At 44.4% G+C, this 20,817-nt stretch overlaps 1 protein-coding gene and 1 long non-coding RNA gene across 3 annotated transcripts in view; one reads left to right on the forward strand and one right to left on the reverse strand.

The window, feature by feature from the left end:
- The window catches only part of LOC135245006 (GDNF family receptor alpha-1-like), a 67,250-nt gene that overhangs the window by 4,528 nt on the left and 41,905 nt on the right, over positions 1-20,817 (reverse strand). The window contains exons 4-7 of the mRNA XM_064317749.1: positions 12,787-13,138; positions 10,661-10,770; positions 7,289-7,423; positions 2,162-2,355 (exon numbers count right to left, since the gene is read on the reverse strand). Coding sequence (XP_064173819.1) covers positions 2,162-2,355; positions 7,289-7,423; positions 10,661-10,770; positions 12,787-13,138 — 791 coding nt within the window. The remainder of the gene's footprint in view (positions 1-2,161; positions 2,356-7,288; positions 7,424-10,660; positions 10,771-12,786; positions 13,139-20,817) is intronic.
- Positions 1,221-19,823, forward strand: LOC135245008 (uncharacterized). 2 transcript variants are annotated; one of them, XR_010327118.1, is made up of 7 exons: positions 1,221-1,340; positions 6,579-6,640; positions 7,984-8,205; positions 8,337-8,402; positions 10,436-10,897; positions 19,286-19,446; positions 19,686-19,823. It is a non-coding gene; the product is annotated as an uncharacterized LOC135245008 (long non-coding RNA). The 2 variants fall into 2 exon arrangements; XR_010327119.1 differs by lacking the exons at positions 1,221-1,340; positions 6,579-6,640 and adding an exon at positions 7,420-7,509.

Below are 20,817 nucleotides of genomic sequence, written 5' to 3' on the forward strand. Positions count from 1 at the left end.
GTTGCTACTGACATTGAGAGCAAATACTTTTCTTCCATTGTTGTGGTCTGAAAAGCAAATCACTTATATAATGAACAGGACTGATGCCAAAGTCCCTTCCAGAAATAATTATGAGAAAAAGTTATTTTTTCCAGTTCAAGGTAGGCCTATGATTAGATATAATTAGCAGAATCGATATCAGAGGATCGGTCCTTTCTTCTCATTTCCAGTATTGGTGTGTCTTTGTCATCAGTTTTCCAGGAGTAGTGTGTTGCAAACAGAAGGGAATGATGAAAGACGACAGGACAGCTCATCAAGCGGCCATGTCCATGGGCCGTCTCATTAGGGAAAGGCCCAGAATGCCAGCCGCATTCTCCTGGCATTACCATGAGGGCTAATAGCGAAGCACATGGTCATTAACTTCATTCTGTCCAGCAACTTAGAGTGCTAACAGATCTGATGCACATCGCTTGAACTGCAGGCCGATCATACGTGTGCGTGCCAGTGTGTGTTTCCATGGACATCAACGGAGGTGTGTGCATGTGACAGAAACCTTTACATGCCGAGCATATAAAAAATATATATCGCCGAAGATGTTGAGTAATTCATCAAAAGTTCTACATGCAGTGTTTTTGTATAATGTAGGCTTTGACTTGGAGTTAAATATCCATTAAAATAGAACTTGGAATAATTTTTCACAAATCAGTCGTTCCAGAGAACAGATAAAGATGGTAAATAATGCAGGCACAGGCCATTTGCTAATCGGAATTAAGCAATAAATTAAAACCATGGACTGAGTATGTGTGGATGCACATAATACACTGATGGTGGCCATAAAGGTATGCATACTTTTACTGTGGAATGAAGGATGAAGTTAATGAAGTTAAACTGAACTACTAACACCTCAAATTTTCTGTCAGCGGTTTTTTCAAACAGACTGGCACAACCTCGCAGCTCCCTGTTTAACACACAGTATACACTGCGGACCCGCCGAGCTGTCCAGTGTTTCTAATGAAAATCAATCTGCGCAGTCTATCATATTTGCATTTAAATACAATACAAACCGAAGCTCACCGGGTGGTTATTGACTAGTGGCTTCCTGGGAGCAGGTTTCCCTGACAACGGGCATGATAATGACTGCTGCTCTGGGCCCTGATGTTGGCACTCAGCTCTGTGTACAGGTCTGAAGGTTACTCACTTCTCCGCTGCGTCAAACCACATTTACAAAACTATATCCAGTCACATAGTATTGAAGAAGCTCTCAAAAACACCCAGAGAAGGGCAACAAGAGTACTTCTTGATATCAGACATTAAGATAGGAAATATTGCATAAGGGACTCACTCTAGGCCCAGAAAAGAAGGTATCCATGTTTTTCTGTTCTGTTATTTATGCTATGTGTCTGTGATTCTGATATTTTCTTGTTTGTATGAACAACTAGATGTGTGAATCAGACATTTTAGCAAACATGAGACAACAGACTGTTATGTATGCAAGTGACGTGTGAATCTGAGGTTTGGTTGTCTGTTAGCAAGATTTCAGTGTGCAAGATTCCAACCTTCTGTTTAAACCTGCTGTTTGTACAAGCAAGCATGTTATAATGTTCTGTATGAGCAGCTGTACATGGTTATCTGACATTCAGTTGTTTTAATGAATGGGTGAATATGTTATTCTGGTATTATGATGTAGACCTTGACTGATGTTCTTTTGACTGTAGGAGTGTGTATACTCAGCTGTAGACCTGTGGGACAGAAGTGTATTCTAAAAGAGGTCAGGTTTGTCCTTGATCTGACCTCCTGCATACTCCTTTCCCAGCTGCTCTGACAAACACACACACACTCACATATGCAAATACACTCCTGTTCACACACGTACACATGTATACACGCACATACACACGCATATACAGTACACACGCATGTACACATTTAGACATAAACCCCCACACACACACACACTTTCTGTTTACCAGCTGTCACTCAGCAGTGTCTGGCTCTCTATTTTTGGACCCAATAGCAGCAGCAGGCCTGCGGTCTGCGTAATGGCCATGATAATGAGATGGTTGGTGGAGTAACAACATCCTGGGTGTGGTAGTGATAATATTGGATGAGGTAGTAGGTGGGGTAGGGAGAGAATGAGCGTGGTAGTGTGTGAGGTAGTGGCCATAGTGGACGTGGTTCTCACCTGTAGACTCCCACAGAAGTGGTAGACCGAGCCGTCGGCTGCGTTGAGGGGGTTGTTCTGGGCATCCAGTGTGTTGGGAGACCTGTCCCTGCCTTTGTGGGGCGGGGCGGAGGTGAAGGCGCTGGTCAGGACAGGGGGTGCCGGCTGCCAGACTCCCACATCCGTGCCGTTGCCGAAAGCCTGGATGGCATTACCTGCGGCACAGAGAAGAGAGGAACACCTTATTCACGCAGAGCGTGGAGACGGGGAGAGCCCGGGACTGAGTGAATGTAAGAAGAGAGAGAGGGAAAGAGAGAAATGCAGTACCGTTTAGAAATTAAAATAAAGAAAATTTTCAAAATGAAAAACATAATTTCCATTTTCCGCTAATGGGTAATTTCAGCCAAAAAAATAATAATTAAATAAAAAAAATAAAAAAAACTTTCATCATGCTGTCAGAAGACAACTGGGAAAATTATCTAATTGCTTGAAAATAAAACATAATTTTATTTTGGCTGTGGGATATGAATAGCTTAGCAGGCAATAACCGTAAAGCTGAGTTGATGGTGTGGCTGTTTACAGGGTCTCGTAATGGGTGCACAGAGTACCTGCAGTGGATCAGGGGATCCAAAGATAGATGGCCCCTTCAGTGTGCTCCACTCAGAGAATAATTACCCCTTTTCTCCCTGGGTCATTGAACCCGTTTAAAATACAGAAAGCGCAGATGAAAGAGTGAAATTTGCATGGATAAATTTTTTTTTTACCAGTCAGCTGAATTTGCCCAAGAAAGATTTAGAGCTCATATGAAAATTTTTAAAAAAAACATACGTCCCACTCTCCAAGCACAGGAATAATCCATGGATGAGTTTATCCTATATCAAGATTCATTTTCTGCTGGTATCAAAAGAAAGAAAAATGTCTGGGATGTCAATTGTCTTTTTGTGACAGTCAAATGATTTCATTGTAACTTTGACTAGAGTAACTAGTAGGCAGTTACCCACTGTGTAAAACCCTATATTTTCCCTCCCACATAGACTGACAGAGACCGTACCTTCACTAACACTCTTTAAGGGGTGCGGGAGGGCAGGATGAGGGAGAGGGGCAGGACTCGTCTACATCTGCCCCTCCTCCAGAAATGCAGATGTGAACACGGAGACAGCGGAGCACTAGGCATGCTGCAGAGGGACAGCTGACCCGGCTGTGTCTATTCTAACATGTCACGTATGTGCACGTATGCGCACGTAACATGCCCATATTTCAGCTTTATTCATTGCCTTAGTAACAGGCTGCTTGCTCTGCCGTTTGCTCATAAATAGCACCTGATCAATGTGAGCGTGCCACTCGCGAGTGCAAGGCTCATGGGCTTTCACAGGCGTGTAATGCCTGTCTGCTTCACAGACACAATGTAATTTAATGCAACGCATCTGAGAGCAAATGTCTCTGCTCTTGCTCGCTGTTTATTTGTGGGAAAATATGACTGCTTTGACCTTGATGATCAGCAAAGACTAATTTAGTACGTATAAAATATGCGTTCCAGTGTTCACTGCAGCCAACATGTTGATGTTTTAGCTGTAGCATACCAACACCTTCCATTAAATCCACAAATGTAGGTAAACTAATGTAAATCAGGTGGCAACAGTCAATGGGTTGGCTGCATAATTAACATCCACATTGAGAGCTGTGGTCAGGGGTTCATTACACGCATGCACACACACACATAGACATGACTGACATACAGACCATCAGAACATCCATTAATACTGTTCATAGTTTGTTAAAAGTTCAAATATCAACTTTAAATATACAAACTGAAATAGAAATGTTAGTTGGAACACCTAGAGATGGAAGTTGACTGCAGGAAGCTCATTTTGATATTCTCATGGAAACGAACATTGAGCAGCGGTGCTTTCCTGTGGCACCCCAGGGCTCCTGAGCGAGGACATGCAGGTGGGATAAGTGGGCCATTAGCCAAGCTCCAGGTGAACGCACAGGTAACAATGAGGGTGTGGCCCCCTGCCACAGTAATGCAGTCGGTCGGGCCAGCCCAAAGCCCTAATAGAAGGCTGTTCTCCATTCTGTCACAGCTGCATGTTCCTCTTGACATGGGGCTCGACATTCTTTCTTCTTCCTCAATAGCAGTAATTACATCGACAGTCACCCCAGTGGAGGTCCTTAATAATTGAAAGAATGGGAAAAATACTTTGTACCTGTTAACCCAAAGTTTCATACTTCCCTTTGTGCTATAAAAATGCCATATAATGACATTTCATTTTAAATTATGACATGTTTCCATAGAAATGTAAGTCTGGCCATCTTTAAATCTGTGCCCAGTAATGTGCAGGTAATAGAGGGGTGCTTTACTGGCAGCTAGAAATTGTGATTGAGCATGGACTGTGTGTGACCCTGGATCCAGTCTGACTATGATCTCATGCTGATTCATTTTTGGCCAGGTCTCCTTTGAAAAAAAAAAAAATGTCTTTTAAATAAAGATAAACACATAAATAAAAAAGTATCCTTGGGGTTGCTGGGTGGCTCACCCTGTCAAGGCACTGTTTCAGTGCATGGATGGGCCCCACGGACTGGTACTGTAAGGCTCTGTTCTAGTGAATGGTGCGGCTCCATGGTCTGGTATCTGTTAAGGCCCTGTTTTTGTGAATGGTGTGCTCCATGGTCTGGTATCTGTTAAGATGCAGTGCTAGTGAATGGTGCGGCTCCATGGTCCTTGGATTCTTTAAATGAACCATGTTTTGAATGTGGGCTCTGGTTGGTATCTGTTATTACACTGTTTCAGTGATGGTGGGCTCAGGTCTGGTACTGTAAGGCTCTGTTCTAGTGAATGGTGCGGCTCCATGGTCTGGTATCTGTTAAGGCCCTGTTTTTGTGAATGGTGTGCTCCATGGTTTGGTATCTGCTATTACACTGTTCTAGTGAATGGTGGGCTTTATGGTCTGGTATCTGTTATGGCTCTGTTCTAGTGAATGGTGGGCTCCATGGTCTGGTATCTGTTATGGCTCTGTTCTAGTGAATGGTGGGCTCTATGGTCTGGTATCTGTTATGGCTCTGTTCTAGTGAATGGTGGGCTCTATGGTCTGGTATTGAATCAGGACTGTGCCAGTGCTGACTGCAGTCAGCAGCCTCGCAGGATGATGCACAGTTGGCTCTGGGGTCCCCCAGGGATGGGAGGGTTTCAGTTAGCCAGGATGGCAGAGCCTCATAAATATAAACGGGGATGATAATATCATTTCTCATGATAATTGAACTGTTGGTGCATGTTTATGAGCAGACTAAAGGCGACTGAGCTGTCCTGTCATCCAGGTAGCTACCCTCAATTCTACCACTGAATCTGAAGAACAGGGTTGCCCCAGGGCACCAGCCTGCTGTGCTTGAACCGCTGCCGCCACCAACACCAGTTGCTTCTTCATCCTAATCATCATCATTTTTTCCATACAGATAAATGCAATGTGAACGTTTGATATTCTTGTTCGTATCTGAGAAGGTTGATTAAAGGTTGTAAGAATAGTATATAAAATATTGACCATTTTCAGTTGTACTCAACACAATATGTGTAAATTTGAGCTAAGCCAGATTTCCCAGTTCTGTACCCCCAAAAGCAGGAAGCTCAGTATACATGGAGAAGGTATCTCTTCCTCTCCCCAGGCACAATACCCAGAATGCACTGGGGCTTGCTCTGAATTCAAGGATTAACAGGGAGCCGGAATGCCTTTCATTCAATATGAGTAGCTACCAATTTTTAGGAGTGTTAATGCTAAGAACCCTGGGTATTCTCTGTATTTCCTGTGTATTGCAAGTTCTACAATAGGCTCTTCCAAGGAACTGATACTCTTACCTGGAAGCCACTGTCAAATCACTGTTGTTATTACTTTTGTGTTTTAAAAAAAATGTATTTACTAGCGGTTGTGGTGGTTTTGAGCTCTCTGATCACAAAGAGCATGTCGCGCTAGGTACTTGCCCTCTTCAGTGAATTATGAATATCTGGAAAAGGATCGTGAAGCTTTAGGCTTGGGTTGGGCTTGTTCTGGTTCTGATTGGCAGGGGGCTATGGGAGCAAGGGTCTTTTTTTTTTTTTTTTCCTGAGACGCACGAGCGCTGACAGGTCAGGGAACGAGGCCTCTGATATGTCGGCGCTCGTTAGCGTGCGGAGGGGTCCTAACGAGAGCAGACGGGCTGAGGAATCCAGGGCACAGAGCTGCCCATCTCCTCGCCCGATTTCTCCGCCATGACACCCCCTCCCCCACTGCCCCCCCCCCCCCAGGAGAGACAGCATCAGTTTAACCACATTTAACCTGGCGGGGTGCGGCCTCCCTCATTTGTGCCCAGAGCCTGAAGTCCAAAGTGCGCGCATCACCCATCTGTCTTTACTCAGCGCTCGCAGTTTATCCTCTCCTCTCCTCTCTTCCCATCTTCCTTTCTTTACCAGAATGCAGCTGCAGCATAGTGAAGATCCCACAGCGATCCAAGCTGCCTCCACCGCTCTTCAAGGTGACACCGGCTCCCCTCATTGGCACGTAAATCGCTTTCCAAAGTTAACAATCCCACTGTTTCCCAACACACGCCTTCCCTCAGACTCGGTTTTGAATAGAAAGAAAGAAAAAGGAAAGTACATTGTCTCCTGCTTCTTTTGTGAAGATGGACTGTGCTGAATTATTAAAAAGCTGTTAATAATCACTCAAGGTTTAATTTTAAAAAGTCTAAGAAAGAATCTGACCTGAAAGACAAAGAATTTATTTTCCCCTCGTTATCATTGAGAAGAGGGCAGGGAAACTGAGTCTGTGGCTTCAAAACCCTTTTTTAGTCTTATCTGTGTTCTGTGATTCACGGTCTAAATGAGCAGAGTGATGTCAGGGGGTGTTGGTCATATATTGGGTGCGTGTACTCTGTGTGCGGGGGTGCCATAGTTGGTAGTTTGTTGTGGGCAGTGTTAGTGGGTGTGTGTGGACACGTGTGTTGGTGCACGTGTGTGTTTGTGTGTGTGGGGGGGAGGGGGGTGTGTGTGCGTGTGTGTGAGTGTGAGTGTGAGTGCGTGTGCGTGTGTGTGTGTGTGTGTGGGGGGGAGGGGGGTGTGTGTGAGTGTGAGTGCGTGTGCGTGTGTGTGTGTGTGCACGCACGTGGGCGGGTTACAGTACTTACGTAGGCAGGTGTTGTCAGTGAAGAACTTGGTGAAAGTATCGCACTCCTCCTTGCTGTTTCCACTGTTGCTGCAGTCGCAGTAGGGCGACACGCTGATGTGGGGGAAACGCAGGTAGTTTGGGGTCATCACTGTTCCTGTGGGCCAGAGAGGAGACGGGACCTTTAAACCTGCTCTATTCGTCTGAACATCTGATCTCTCTTTACAAAAGCATGTCTAACAAGTATGTCCCCTTGTACAAGTACAAGTTAATACTTTCAGTTCGATGGGTGTATTCAGTTCTCCATTGAAGTTGACTTTCAGACTGTGAACTTGAGTGAACATTTGTGGCGAACAGCGAAAAAAAAAAAGTCTGGATATATTTCGGAAAGTTAGGTAACATTAGCTGTCCTTGTCTTTCTGCACGCCTGTTTTCTCACCAATATATATCTGGAATCTCTTCTTCTGTACGCCTGGTATTTCTGCCTGTACACATGGTTTCTCTCTGGCTGCTTTCCTTGCTTTACATCAGATTTCTCTCTCTGTACATATGGCCTAACTGTCTGTTCACCTGGCCTCCCATTATGCACCTGTTCCTTCAATCTGTGAACAGGTTTCCCTCCCTGTAGACAAGACTTCTCTCGGTGCCCATAGTTTCTCTCTTAACGAGTGGTCTCTGCCTGTAAAGCTTTACTGACAACACCCGTCTCACCTGCAGGGGGTCAGCGTACCAATGAAAAGAGTTCCGTCAGGTTTTGATATGAGAACCTCTTTGGAAAGTAAAGGAAAATGCTGGCAATGTTTCCAGAGGGAGCTGTTCTGTGGCTGAGGAAAGTAAACAGTTGAAAAGCGAAGGGATTCTGAGGCCAGCTCTCTCTGGAATGCAGCAGGAACTGGAGGACCAGGAGACCCATCCATAAAGGGGGAGAGCACTGAGAAGGTAAGAGAACAGAAACCCCCCCCTCCACTCTTCCCAAAATGCCCTGCTCTCTTTTATATGCTGTGTGCCCACAGAATGTGACTCATGTTCCACATTTCTGGAAATGTAACGCATCTGAATCTGTATTTCAGCATACACTCTCCAGCCACTGATTCCCATATACGTGGCAGTTTGGGAGACAAAAAACAGCAATACTGGTATGGGTGAGTTTCACTAATTATTTTAGGAACAGTACAGTTGATATTGGTGCATACCAGTATGACTGATACTGGCGTAATTCAGAAGTGAACAACATCAGTGAGACACATTACTTACTCAGTGAAACAGTATGAGTTATATCACTGCAGACCTGCCAACCTTAGGAAAATATTTTGAGTACCACAATAGTCAGTGTAACGCTTAGTTCACATGCTTTCGCACCACTTCGCTTTGCACGCGCACACGCACACACAAGCCTTTCTTCATAATTCTAGTTTTGACTGTTGAAGTGATCAGGCAAAATTGTATAATTTGACCTGATTCTAAAATATCACTTGCACTGCACTGGGCTATATTATGATACACTTGCAAGTCAAAAGTTTGATTACGCCTGCTTAAAACAATTTTTTCATGATTAATATTTAATTATATGATATGTGTGCTTATACAAACTGATAACCATCAGTTAAGTGAATTGCATTCAATTATTTAATAAAAATTGAAATAATTAATTTTGTATATTGTAACTTTTTCATTTTCAAGTATTTACAGAAAAGTAAAAAAAAAAACGTGTTGCGATGTAAAACACTGTCAATTATGAATAAAACCAAGTTTCTGTTCATGATTTCCATTTTTATTTAATAATTAAATAATTGAATCAGCTTATATAGGCACACATCATATAGGCCTAATGAAAAAAAAAAGTATTCAATTGAAAAATTATCTAGGAATGTAGGCCTTTGTAACTAGAGGTTTAGCTAAATTATTACCTGAAGCTCCTTGGTGGCTAATGTGAAAATCATAATTGCACAATGTGCAAAACGGACGTTTTGAGGGGCGGAGGCACGGCCATTGCTCCTGATATTTTGCGAGGAACTTCTGGGGGGCATGGACTCGCTTCTTTTTAGTAGGCCTGCTGCTCTCTCTCTCTCCTTGTTAGTATCCTCGTCATCTGACGTCATGATTATATTCTAACTGCAAGACTGGTCGGGTGACTGGCTGCAATAATAGGAATTATGTGCTACGTTAGCAGTCTATAGTCAGCTTTGCAATGGTCACTTTGCTCCAACAGAGCTTGCGCGATTCAAAGTTTGAACAGGGAGTCTCCGTAGCGTTTGAGGTGCTGCAACTAAATTACTCCATCAGTTATTTGCCTCCTAACGAGGCTAAATCGTATGCGAGCTACTACTACGGCTAACTATATACACAAATTTATCTCATTAGGATATACCCCTTGAAATGCATCATCTCGTAAAGTTACCGAACATGTTTTAACGTTTTATATGTTAACATTACGGTCACATTTTTGTGCTTGATTATTACTCCCCACTTCCCATTTTACCTCAGCAATGCAGCGTTACGCCTCGGTGGATAATAAAGTACCGCTGCGTATCAGTGGATGTTGAGTGGGTCGGGGAGGGGTTACAGAACCACAAGCACAAGGTCGTAGCATCTGGTTCAATCCGAGGGATGTAGTTTAAATACCGAATAAATGTACGGTATTGTTTTGTATTATTTGATTGTTTTCCGTAATTAAATTACAATAATATATTTTCTTTTTGCGTAGTTTCAGCTGCCATTTCGTAGCTGCGTATTTTGACCAAGGTGGTCACCATTTGCGTGGTTGGTACACAAAATGCGTGCAGGTTGGCAGGTCTGTCACTGGGATTCAAATTTTACTTTTGAAACAGTATGAGTTGTATTACTGAGATTCAGATATTACTTGTGAAATAGTATAAGTGATATAAGTGAGATTACTTTAGGACCAGCACAAGGGATAGCAGTGAGATTGAGCTTTTAGTTCAGCTGACATACAGGAATATCAGGGAGATAGGCCTACAGCCATACCATCGTATATCCCTCTAATAAAGCATCTAAAACATGGCTGGGCTCGGTATGAGAGAAGAGCTGTGAAAACAAACTTGTGCCTGGGAGTGGTGTTGCTGGGTTAGAGATGCTACTGTACGGTAAAGGTTCTAACCACTCTTCTCCCTCCTTTCCAACCTCCTGTTCCTGTACCTGGGCCATCCAGTTAGCCATCCTGGTGCCCTGTCACCACACCTCTGGTGACAGAGCCCTTGCTAGGGCAGTTCCTAAATGGAGTCCTGCCCAGCCCCCTGAGCCTACATCACAGTCAGAGCTCTTATCACGTGCATATATGAGTCTGCACGATTGGCTCAGGAACAGTATGAGAGGAAGGGGCCAGTTTTCATTGGTTCCTTCAGGAAGGGTGGAGGATTATTGGGGTGAGACTCACCAATGAGGCCGGAGTAGGCAAGCAGGCAGTCGGCGTAGTTCTCCTTCAGGCAGCCGGACAGGGAGCGAGGCTCCGGCTGGCAGTTGGCGAAAAAGTCAGCGAGTCGCGACCTGAAAAGAACACACCGCAACAAGACAGCAGTGAACACCTATGGCCTGACCCCTGACCGCTGACCGCTGACCCCCCCAAAATGAACCAACCCACAGACGGCTACAACTAGCATGCATTAGCCCTGCGGTGAGTACAGTGCTCCGTACGCTCGTGGTGTGAAACTGGCGTTGGGTTTTGTTTAAAACATCCATCTCTGAGCCCCAGTAAACGGCTCTGCGCTGGGACTGTGGCTGTAACCGCAGGACAGGGACTGCGACAGCGCGACAGGGACTGCCGCCTTTAAACCCTCACGCGGGGAAACTAAAACAAAATAAACGCCATTAACAAGAACGACAAACAAGAGTGTAAAAATGTCCGCGTAAACCTCAGCAAACCCCTGGAAACCCAAGTTTCATCTGCCGCCAAAAAGATTACCCTGCCGCTGTTGAATTTTCATGATATTGTGTGGAAAGAACCCTGGGGCCCAGGTCCAAACAGACCTCATTTATTTGCACTAATTCTTCCTTGGAATCCCACAGTGCACTGCTCTGGAAGTGGCTGCAGCTGTCTGCGATTCAGCCGAGTCATTATCACCCACTCTCAAATCAAGCCCCATTCACCTCCATCAACCATATGCAATCTAACAGAATATACGTTTATATACCATAATGTCATAAAGTCTGCTAATCATTACCCAAGGTGACATTTATACAGTCTGAGGTTGGAGTATGCACACACACAGGTTCATAAAATGCATTAGCCTTGGTTTCATGTTTTCTCCCTGGAAATGCCAGGGGAGTTTGGAATGATGATTTATCTGCTATGTGTTTCCGCTTTAATCCTTTATTTGCCTCCCAATTGATGATGATACTCTGGCATCTGAGTGGAGAAATTCAGTCTCCTGTGATATTCTTCCAGGCAATTACAGCATGTTTATTTTACAAGCCTTGGTCTAATGTGATTGGGAAAGGTTTGTTAACACTTCCGAACGCTGAACGTCCTGTCAGACTGAGTTAGCTCATGTTGCCCTCACTGTCTGCCTAACACCTTCGATCGCCTGGAAACTCCCTTGCACTGTCCCACTGCCGATTAAAACCTACACCACATCGCAGATTACAACCTGCACCATGTTGTAGATTAAACCTTCACCACACGTCATTAAAACCAGATTAAACCTACACCACACTGCATTAAAATCAGATTAACCTACACCACACTGCATTAAAATCAGATTAACCTACACCACACTGCATTAAAACCAGATTAAACCTATACCACACTGCATTTAAACCAGATTAAACCTACACCACACTGCATTAAAATCTGCACTGTACTGCAGATTAAACCTACACCACACTGCATTAAAACCTGCACTGCACTGCAGATTAAACCTACACCACACCATATTAATACATACACCACACTGCCGATTACAACCTACACCACACAGGAGATTAAAACCTACACCACTTAAACGAGAGACCACAAACAGAGGTCTTCCAGACAAAGCCCATATCTTTGCAAACTCGGGGGCTGGCTAATGGGCAGTTATCTCGTCTCTCTGACTCCTTGGCATGAATGAATTATGGAGTGACAAGCCAGAGGTTTGTAAACAAACAAAAAGCTTGAGGAAAAAAAAAGACAAGAAAAATAAATCCATGTCCTCAGAAATTTCTGAGATGTCACTGAGGGCATTCAAAAAATAAATATATTTGTTGTGCAGCTTGTGATCCATCATTCACAATAGTATTAAACATCCAAACAACATGAGATAATCATATCTATGTTGTCATGATCTTCATCTTTCTATCAGTATTCTTGTCTGAAGTGGAGACAGTGCTCTCCTCCAATGATGGAACTACTGAAACAAAACCTAAGACTGCACTCATTCCTCAGTTGCAGGGATAGCCCAGAAACATGCCTCTTCATAGGGCCATTCGTGATGGATCAAAGGAACGGTCTCACCTGCACATACAGTTTGCCTCATAGCAGACCTACAGGAAAGACTCAACCGTAGCTGGCCTTTTTGCACTCACCTGCAGATGTAGTTGGTCTTGCAGGAGGCCTGAAGAGACAGGCAGTTGGGCTTCTCCTTGTCCTCGTAGGAGCAGACGGGGACGATGGTCTGGCGGCGGCGCTCGGTGCAAGCCGATTGGTCGGTGGGCGGGCAGGAGCAGTAGAGCATGCCGTAGCTGTGCTTGGGCGGGACCTTGTCGAAGAACTGCCGCAGGGCCTTGTGGCACTTGCGCTTGTTGCAGACCTCGGCGGTGGAGACGCGGCTGGTGCAGGGGCTGATGTAGGCCGAGCGGTACTTCTTACACGTGTCGTTCAGGTTGCACGCCTTCGCCGCGTTCAGACAGTTATTCTCCTTCGTCACCGCGGGCTCACCTGCCAATACAAGAATAAGCGCTTTGAGGAGTTTGTACGTACGCACACACACGCGCACACGCACACGCACACACATACGCACTTAGGTTTAGTTTCTTAGGATGATATTTCATCCCTTTTACGAATGCATTTGATCAGCATTTACATTTGATGTACTTGGATCATATTTAGCCAGCCACAGTATCTCTGTCAGCCAGCTCACACATTGCAGCCACTCTGCGTCGCGAGCTGATGCCAGGCGTGCATTTGCGAGATTGCGAGAGACTGGGCCAGCATGCTTCCTTTATGAAAGCAGTCTGAGCCCCCTCTTCCTTTCCCTCTCTGACCCATATTATTTATTTTCTGTCAGTTTGGAACAGCCAGTCCCGCTCTTAAGCCTAGCTCGCTGCTGCAGTGTCCTCCGTCAAGTCAGCAGAGTGCAGACGCTCGCCTCTAAAATGCCTGCTGTCAGCAGCTGCTTCTTCTCATTCTGGAGTCCACCAGCTGAGCTGGACAGTCACTGCTCTGCAGAGGCAGTGCACACTTAATGGTGCAGATGCAGCACACTTGATGCACAGGTAGTGCACACTTGATGCACAGGTGCAGCACACTTGATGTGCAGGAAGTGCACACTTGATGCACACAAGGCCATACAGCCTTGGCATTGGTGCCGTAACGATTCCACATCAGTGAGGTCTTTGTTAAATTAAAGCCCACAGTTTTAACAAGATGAGACGCACTCTGACCCCCTGAAACCACATTCCTTCTCAAACACCATACACATTAGCCATTACCATAAGGCATCATACAGCTGCTTTCTATGCAATTTGGTTTCATCTGCCATTTTGGGTGAAGGGCTACATTCACTTGATACGTAGGAATGTAAGACACAAAGATAAGAGCAATAAGACCCTCTTTTCCCAAATCAAATGGCACAGCTCACTGGAATTTGTCCACATGGTGCAAATACTGTACATAACTAGAACAGAGTCTGGAGTCATCAAAGAACATGATGTCAAAGGTTATTCATACGTTGCATATTCCTAATTGTCTGCTTTCTTACAGAGACCCAATTAACTTATGTTTCTGGAGACTTTTCGGGAAGGTGTAGTGACATCAGTCATTTTTATTTAATGAGCACCAATCGCTTATTTCTTGAGGACTGGAACTGGGATGAAAAGGGTGCAGTTTGGGCAGCTAAAATAGCATGAACAGACTTGAAAGAGTAGCAGATGTGACAGGTTATCTGGTCCAAACCCCCAGGAGCGGTACCGCATGGTGGCACACTCCCTGGCACTCTCTCCCGGCCCCCGGCCCGACCCGACTCTCACGTCAGAACTCATGTCCCTCTGGGAGGTGGAGGCTGTCCTTTCTAAAGGTCACAGTGGGGTTGGGGGGGGAGGGGTGCGATGGGTCCCGGTGTGGGAAGGTCACAGGGCGGGGTGACAGAGGGTCTCTGTGTCTCTGCTATGCCTTTGGGGTGAGCTTTGGACTGGATGTCGCTTTCTGGAAGCGTCAGCAGATGTGTACGGAAACTGTGGACGGAATCGTGCAGTTATCTGTGCAGTGCGTGCGGTTACTGACTGTGGAGACAGACCCGCTGTGTTAGTGCGCTACCTGCAGGGGGAGCTACAGAGAGAACCTTCCTGTTTCTGCCCCACGTCTGCAGGTATTAACAGCTGACAGAAACGTGAGGCATCTCGGCTGTGTCCGCGAGCGGGAGCTGCGCGCGCGAGCCTGAATTATGCATTAGTGTGAGAATGTTATGAAAATGTTAAACGCGCACTTATTCGCGCTGCTTAGCGATGCATGGTTTGTTAAATCCCTTGAAGAGGCTGAATATTTCCAGTGTGCTCTGCTAATGTTAAGTTCTTTCCAGCTGTCACTTTAAAATGCTTTCAGTGTCACTATTCTGCACCACATTCTGTCCATTTTAGAATGTAACGGTAATTCAAAACAAACAAGAACATTGTGCCAAGAACTGCACAGGCAATTTTTCCAGAATAATTTCCATTGAATAATGTCAATTGTCAGTATTTCTTATTAATTTGACAACTGCTCGCCGTCTCTTTGTCTTTCAGAAGATGCCATAATTAATTCATAGTGATGGATTTATCAGCTGCATGAACAGTGTGACCCATTAATGTCAATAAATGATATAAATTATTTGTCATAGTAACAGATTCCTTTGAATAAATGCTATTTTATTAAATTTTGAAATTTAAACTGCAGTCATTAGACAAGAAAAATAAAAACTGCGCTGACAGAGCATGTGTCACGCTTAAAAAAAATAAAAAATCACCGCACGGGGGATGTCAAACCACGGGCCCCAGAAACCTCTGATTTAATTGGCTTACTTTGAACAGTCTAAAGAGAAGCTTTGAAGACATGGACACTGAGCTTTAATTCCACTTAAATCTCTTACAGCAAGAAACACCAAGCCACTCTTATTCTCTCACCTTCCATCACACGATCTGTAGATACAAGCATAGACATTTAGTTAGATTTTTAACTGGTGTAGTAACATTTTCAATATAAAAAGGCAAGTTACTGTGCACCTACATATATGATATGTATATAACCAATAGTGGACAGGCACAGAGACATGGACTTCAACAATCCTCTAACAATACCCCCACCCGCTTTAGCATATACACACGCACATTGCACCATTTACAGTGGTCATGCTAGCCCATGGAATGCTGCGTCTTTGGAACACAGTACTGTAAGTAAAATCAGTGCTTTACACTAATTCTCTTGCGTTATCATAAAAAAATAAATATCTTTGCCATAATTTGCCAACTCATAATAATAACACAATAAATTCTTTGGTTCATAATTTTATTATGACACGTAACAGAATGGGAAGCAATAAGCTACAAATAAAGTTCTGGCATCCTGATCAAAACAAATTATTGCCTCACAGGCTAATAATAATTTTTAAAACCCTTAGTCTGATTTATATTATAATTTACTCATGTTGAGCAATCTAGTTACAGCTTGACATCTCGTTTTAGACTTTTCATTCAGATTAAGCACTTTTCATTTGAATCTGGCAATGCTACCAATGCACATTATTCATATTATGGTCATTTATGATTTTGGTGTCAGACACCAAAAAAACGATTAGCTCAAAGAAACAGGAGTATTTATTTTGTAGTGGTTCGAGTCTGGGTCGTCACCCTATGTAGCCTAATCTTAAATAAAGAATATCTGCATCAAGCAGGGGTATCTGAAATAGAGTAGGCGACCTGGGGATGCTGTAATCATTGTCACTCATTGTCTGAATCCAGTCTTAAATTATAGAGCAGAGTCTAGCAGTCAGACCGTCGCTTTCTAGTTTAGAACAAACTATGACCCGATAACATGAGAAGGAACCCATTTGAATTATCCTATAAAATTGGCTACACTATGAACTCAAAAGAAAATAATGATTTTATTATATGTCTTTTACTGTGTATTCCATTTGGCTGCAGCAGATTATGGTTTAATTATATATGAGAGAATGTATTTACTGGTTGAAATAGATATTGACCAATGGGGAGGTTTAATTATTACGATACTGAAGCAGTTATGGTTATGCAATCAGCAGGGAAATTCAGAAGAAAGGAAGAGGAAGAAAGAACATGTTAATTGTGTGTGGCTGTATTAAGTCCCATCTTACATTTGTGTGTTTACATTAAATCAGAGGGTGCTGGTGTTATAATGCTATAATTGCTATAATGTTACGTTATGTGCTTGTAATATGTGTGTGTAATATACACATTTACACACAAAAATGGAAACACAGACTATACAAAAGAGACCTGGGCTGCCAAATAAAACTGGCAAAAAAATGCAGTGTGGAATCTCTCGGGTATAGATTCCCATCATACAGAAGAGGAGCCTAAACTGGTGGCGCCAGCATTTTTCTCCTGCAGTCATGATGATGTCAGAGTAAATATTATTACAAGGGTGATGGTGTTTCTGTTTAGTACTGATTCTCTAGTGTGGAGTTAATTTTATGCAAACCATGCCAAACTGCCCTAAAATCTAAAAAGTAAATAGAGTATCAAGCAGTAGATACTGACCAGGCGAGCAGGAATAGAAAGAAAGCAACTGATTTAGACATAGTTAATTATTGTAGAGGCTGACAATCTATGGCCATTGTGGTCATTTCTGTGGTAAACCCTGAAACACAGAAGTACAGGGTTTACTGTTTACCCCTAAATCACGGCACGTCTGCCATCCCTATATATATTTAAATCGACATGATAAAAAAATACACTTGGCATTTCTGTTCTCATGATATATTGACAAGGCGGTGTTTCAGTCTAAGCCCAGGATTAATAATATATTAATAATCCTTTATTAGCCTGTGTTTAAATGATCAAGGTTAATCATAAAGGTGATTTATTGAGGTGATATGTGCCGCTGGATTGCGCGTGTGACTCTTGTCCTCGGGACTTCCCATTAGGAAATAACTCATCTCAGCGTCCTGCTCTAAGCCCCTGCACCATGACAGCCCACTCAGAAAGATTTGCCACAGCCGTGTTACATGCTCCGGCATTACAGCTGTCAGAGGGAACAACAAATGGGCACAAACGCTGCCTCAACGCTCCCGCAACGTTCCCTCGGCAGCGCATCGAGGGGCGGTGCGCAAAGCGTCGATCGCGCGCTGACGCGATCAGCGTAATCATATCGAAACAGAACTGTGTGTGTGCGTGTGTGCGTGTGTGTACGGGTGTGTGTGTGTGTGTATGTGTTTCGGTGTGTATATACTGAATATATGTGTGCGTGCGTGTGCGTGTGTGTGTGTGATCACACTAGTGGTGCCTTCATCAGTACCCACAAATTACTCTGGATAAACAATCCAGAGCCCTTTACCGCAAGCCCCTTACAACTGCTACTACTGCTGCTACTATTCCTGTTGCTGCTGCTACTACTGCTATGCCTGCTACTACTCCTACTGCTGCTGCTGCTACTACTAACTGCCCCTATAAACAGAAAGCCATACCCCCAATCACTACCACGACTCCTCCATGCTGGCATGCGCACAGTTGCCCCCCTCCCCACGCCCCACCAGGGCTACTCCAACCTTCCTGAACCACCTGTTCCTCCCCCCTGATTTGGCAACTGCACTTGAAAAACTCTGATAACTAAGTTAATGAGTGCCTGCGCTGTCAGGGAAAGAAAGCGGAATCAAATATTGTCGGGATAGACTCTCTTGATGAGTGTTTGGCTGAACAGCTGCGTGTCCTTGTGATGTGGTGCATGGTGGAGTGTGGAAGGTGTAATTATCCACTCCGATAAGGGCCCTGAGGTTCATCTCCACCTCCTCTTACCTCCGCTGTGAAGGACTAGATTAGATCTGGATAAATTCCTAACCCAAAGGTTAATGGCAAAATCAAAAAGTAATTGCTTATATGGCAGGTGCTTATAACAGAAACCCACACTCCTTTGATAAACACAAAAGATTTGTTTTTTTTTTTTTACTTTCACAGGCTGAGCAATTTGTGATCAGTGGAGGGTCAAAGATTTGATTAAATCTGGGTAGTAATTGTAACCTGATGTGAGTTTGCGTAATGGCTGCTGAAGTCGCCTCCGTCTCCCCCCTCCCTCTTTGAGCGGGGTGCTTTACTGCACCCGAGCAAGTGACAAAGAAATAGTTGCCGCGTATAAATACCCAGCAGACAGATAGATAATGACTGTAAATGAACAGAAGGGAACCATTAAAAAACCATTGGAATATAAATCCAGTTTGCGTACCCATCTGCCGGCTGGTGCAAAGCGGCGCAGATGTGAGTCTTTAGGTGAGGAAGGATGGGGCCCGTGAGCGCGTCCGTCATCCCCACAGAGCGCACGCACGGGAGCAGAGAGCACGGGCGCCATCGCCCAATCACACCACGGAGATCCATCTCCTCTCTCCACTTAACTAAATAAATAAATAAAAATCAGGGTGACACGGTCAAAGTGGACGTGAGAGAACAAAACCGAGTGGTGGTCAGTGATTTTTTTTTGTAAAATGTTTGGCTCCTGATGAAGAAAATATAAAAGGAGATCAATTGCATTTGAAATCAGTGCATTTATACGTCTTTTTGATTTCCGGGTAGGTTTCTTAAAGTTCGGGCTGTGATTGACGGGGCGATGTGCACTGAGAGGAAGAGTGAGTTTGTGATTTGATTGCAGGTGCAGCGGTGAGAGTGTTTGCGATGCAGCTGATGCACAGAGGAGTGGATTGTTAGGCTCTCACAGGATCTAAGTGCCCCGCTTCAGTACCAGATCCGGGCATCTGAGTCACCTCATTGGCTCTCTCTGCGATACAATGGGGCTAAAGGCAGTCTAGAGGGGTATGTACAGTGTGTGCTGGTCATACACACATGAACTTGTCACACACTGGTCTATCTCTTTCTCTCTCGTTCACACCCACCTGCCCATCCACGCGCGCGCACACACACACACACACGCACACACACACAGCTATTTTGAACATCCAGCTGTGTGTATCAGTATACTTTGTGTTTGTAGCCTGGAATACCTGGGGGCTGCTAAGATGTGAACATCTGAACATAACCCTGTATCCTTACAGGTGTGCATCCCTCCTGTTCATCCCAGTAATGGCCACTCAGCAAGCTTTTAAAGCAGCAGTTCCCACTTGGCCTGATTAGCGCTAGCAGGCAGGATGCTGTGGGCCTTCATAATGGGCCAAAACCCAAAGTGCAGCAAAGGCAGAAAAACAACAGGGAATCATGGGAAGGAAGAAGCAGGAAGCCCCCAGCTTTGTTTTTGTTTTGTTTTTGTTTCCCCCCCGCCCCATTCCCCACACTGGAGCTTAATAATGTCACTGTTTCTCTGAACTGTGTCCCAATCCAATAACCCACATGGCAGCACAGCACATCAGATAATGCAGAACCACAGTAATTGATCCCTGCAGCATGTAAACCCATCCCCCTTCTCTCTCTCTCTCTCTCTCTCTCTCTCTCTCTCTCTCTCACACACACACACACACGCGCCCCTCCAATTTGGCTCCTGCAGTCAACATGGCAAAAGCTGAATTTAAATGTCCCCGTTTGCCCTGGGGACAAGTCTCTGGTTGCAGACGTACACTGCTCCATGGATATTGCATTACGAAGAGATGAATTTCTTCTGTCGGTGGTTTCATTACCTATCAAGCAGCGGAGAGATCAGGCTGTAACAGGAGCCCCCCCACTGGGAAGGAGAGAGGAGAGAATGAGAGAGGGGCTCGCTTATGATGCCTGCAAATAACACCCCCTCGTTCCACTTAATGCAAAAACATCCGCTCTCTGATAAACCACGATGCATTACTGAAAGGGGTTGCCGATTGTCATCCCAGCATGGTGCTCAGTCAGCTCCTCAGACCAGAAACCAGAAGCATACCGCTGAGATTTAGGACAGAGCAAATCTGTTATACTGCTAAATCTGAAATTATTAAGGTGAATGAATTGGTCTCTGTGGTCCCGTTGGCAGTCTTAAAGCTTATTGTATTGATGGTCTGCATATCTATTTGTGTGTGTGAGTGTGCGTGTGCGTATGTGTGTCTCTGTGTGTGTGTGCATACGTGTGTGTACGTTTGTGTGGATGAGCATGCATGTCTGAGGTGGGTAATAAACTAAACAACACACACACAGTTAATAATAAATTGTAATATATTTTTTTATATCTAAATTGAGACTTTTTAAAGTCAGTCTGAAGAAATCTCT

Source organism: Anguilla rostrata, chromosome 18, assembly GCF_018555375.3.
Source record: "Anguilla rostrata isolate EN2019 chromosome 18, ASM1855537v3, whole genome shotgun sequence".
NCBI classification, from domain to species: domain Eukaryota; kingdom Metazoa; phylum Chordata; class Actinopteri; order Anguilliformes; family Anguillidae; genus Anguilla; species Anguilla rostrata.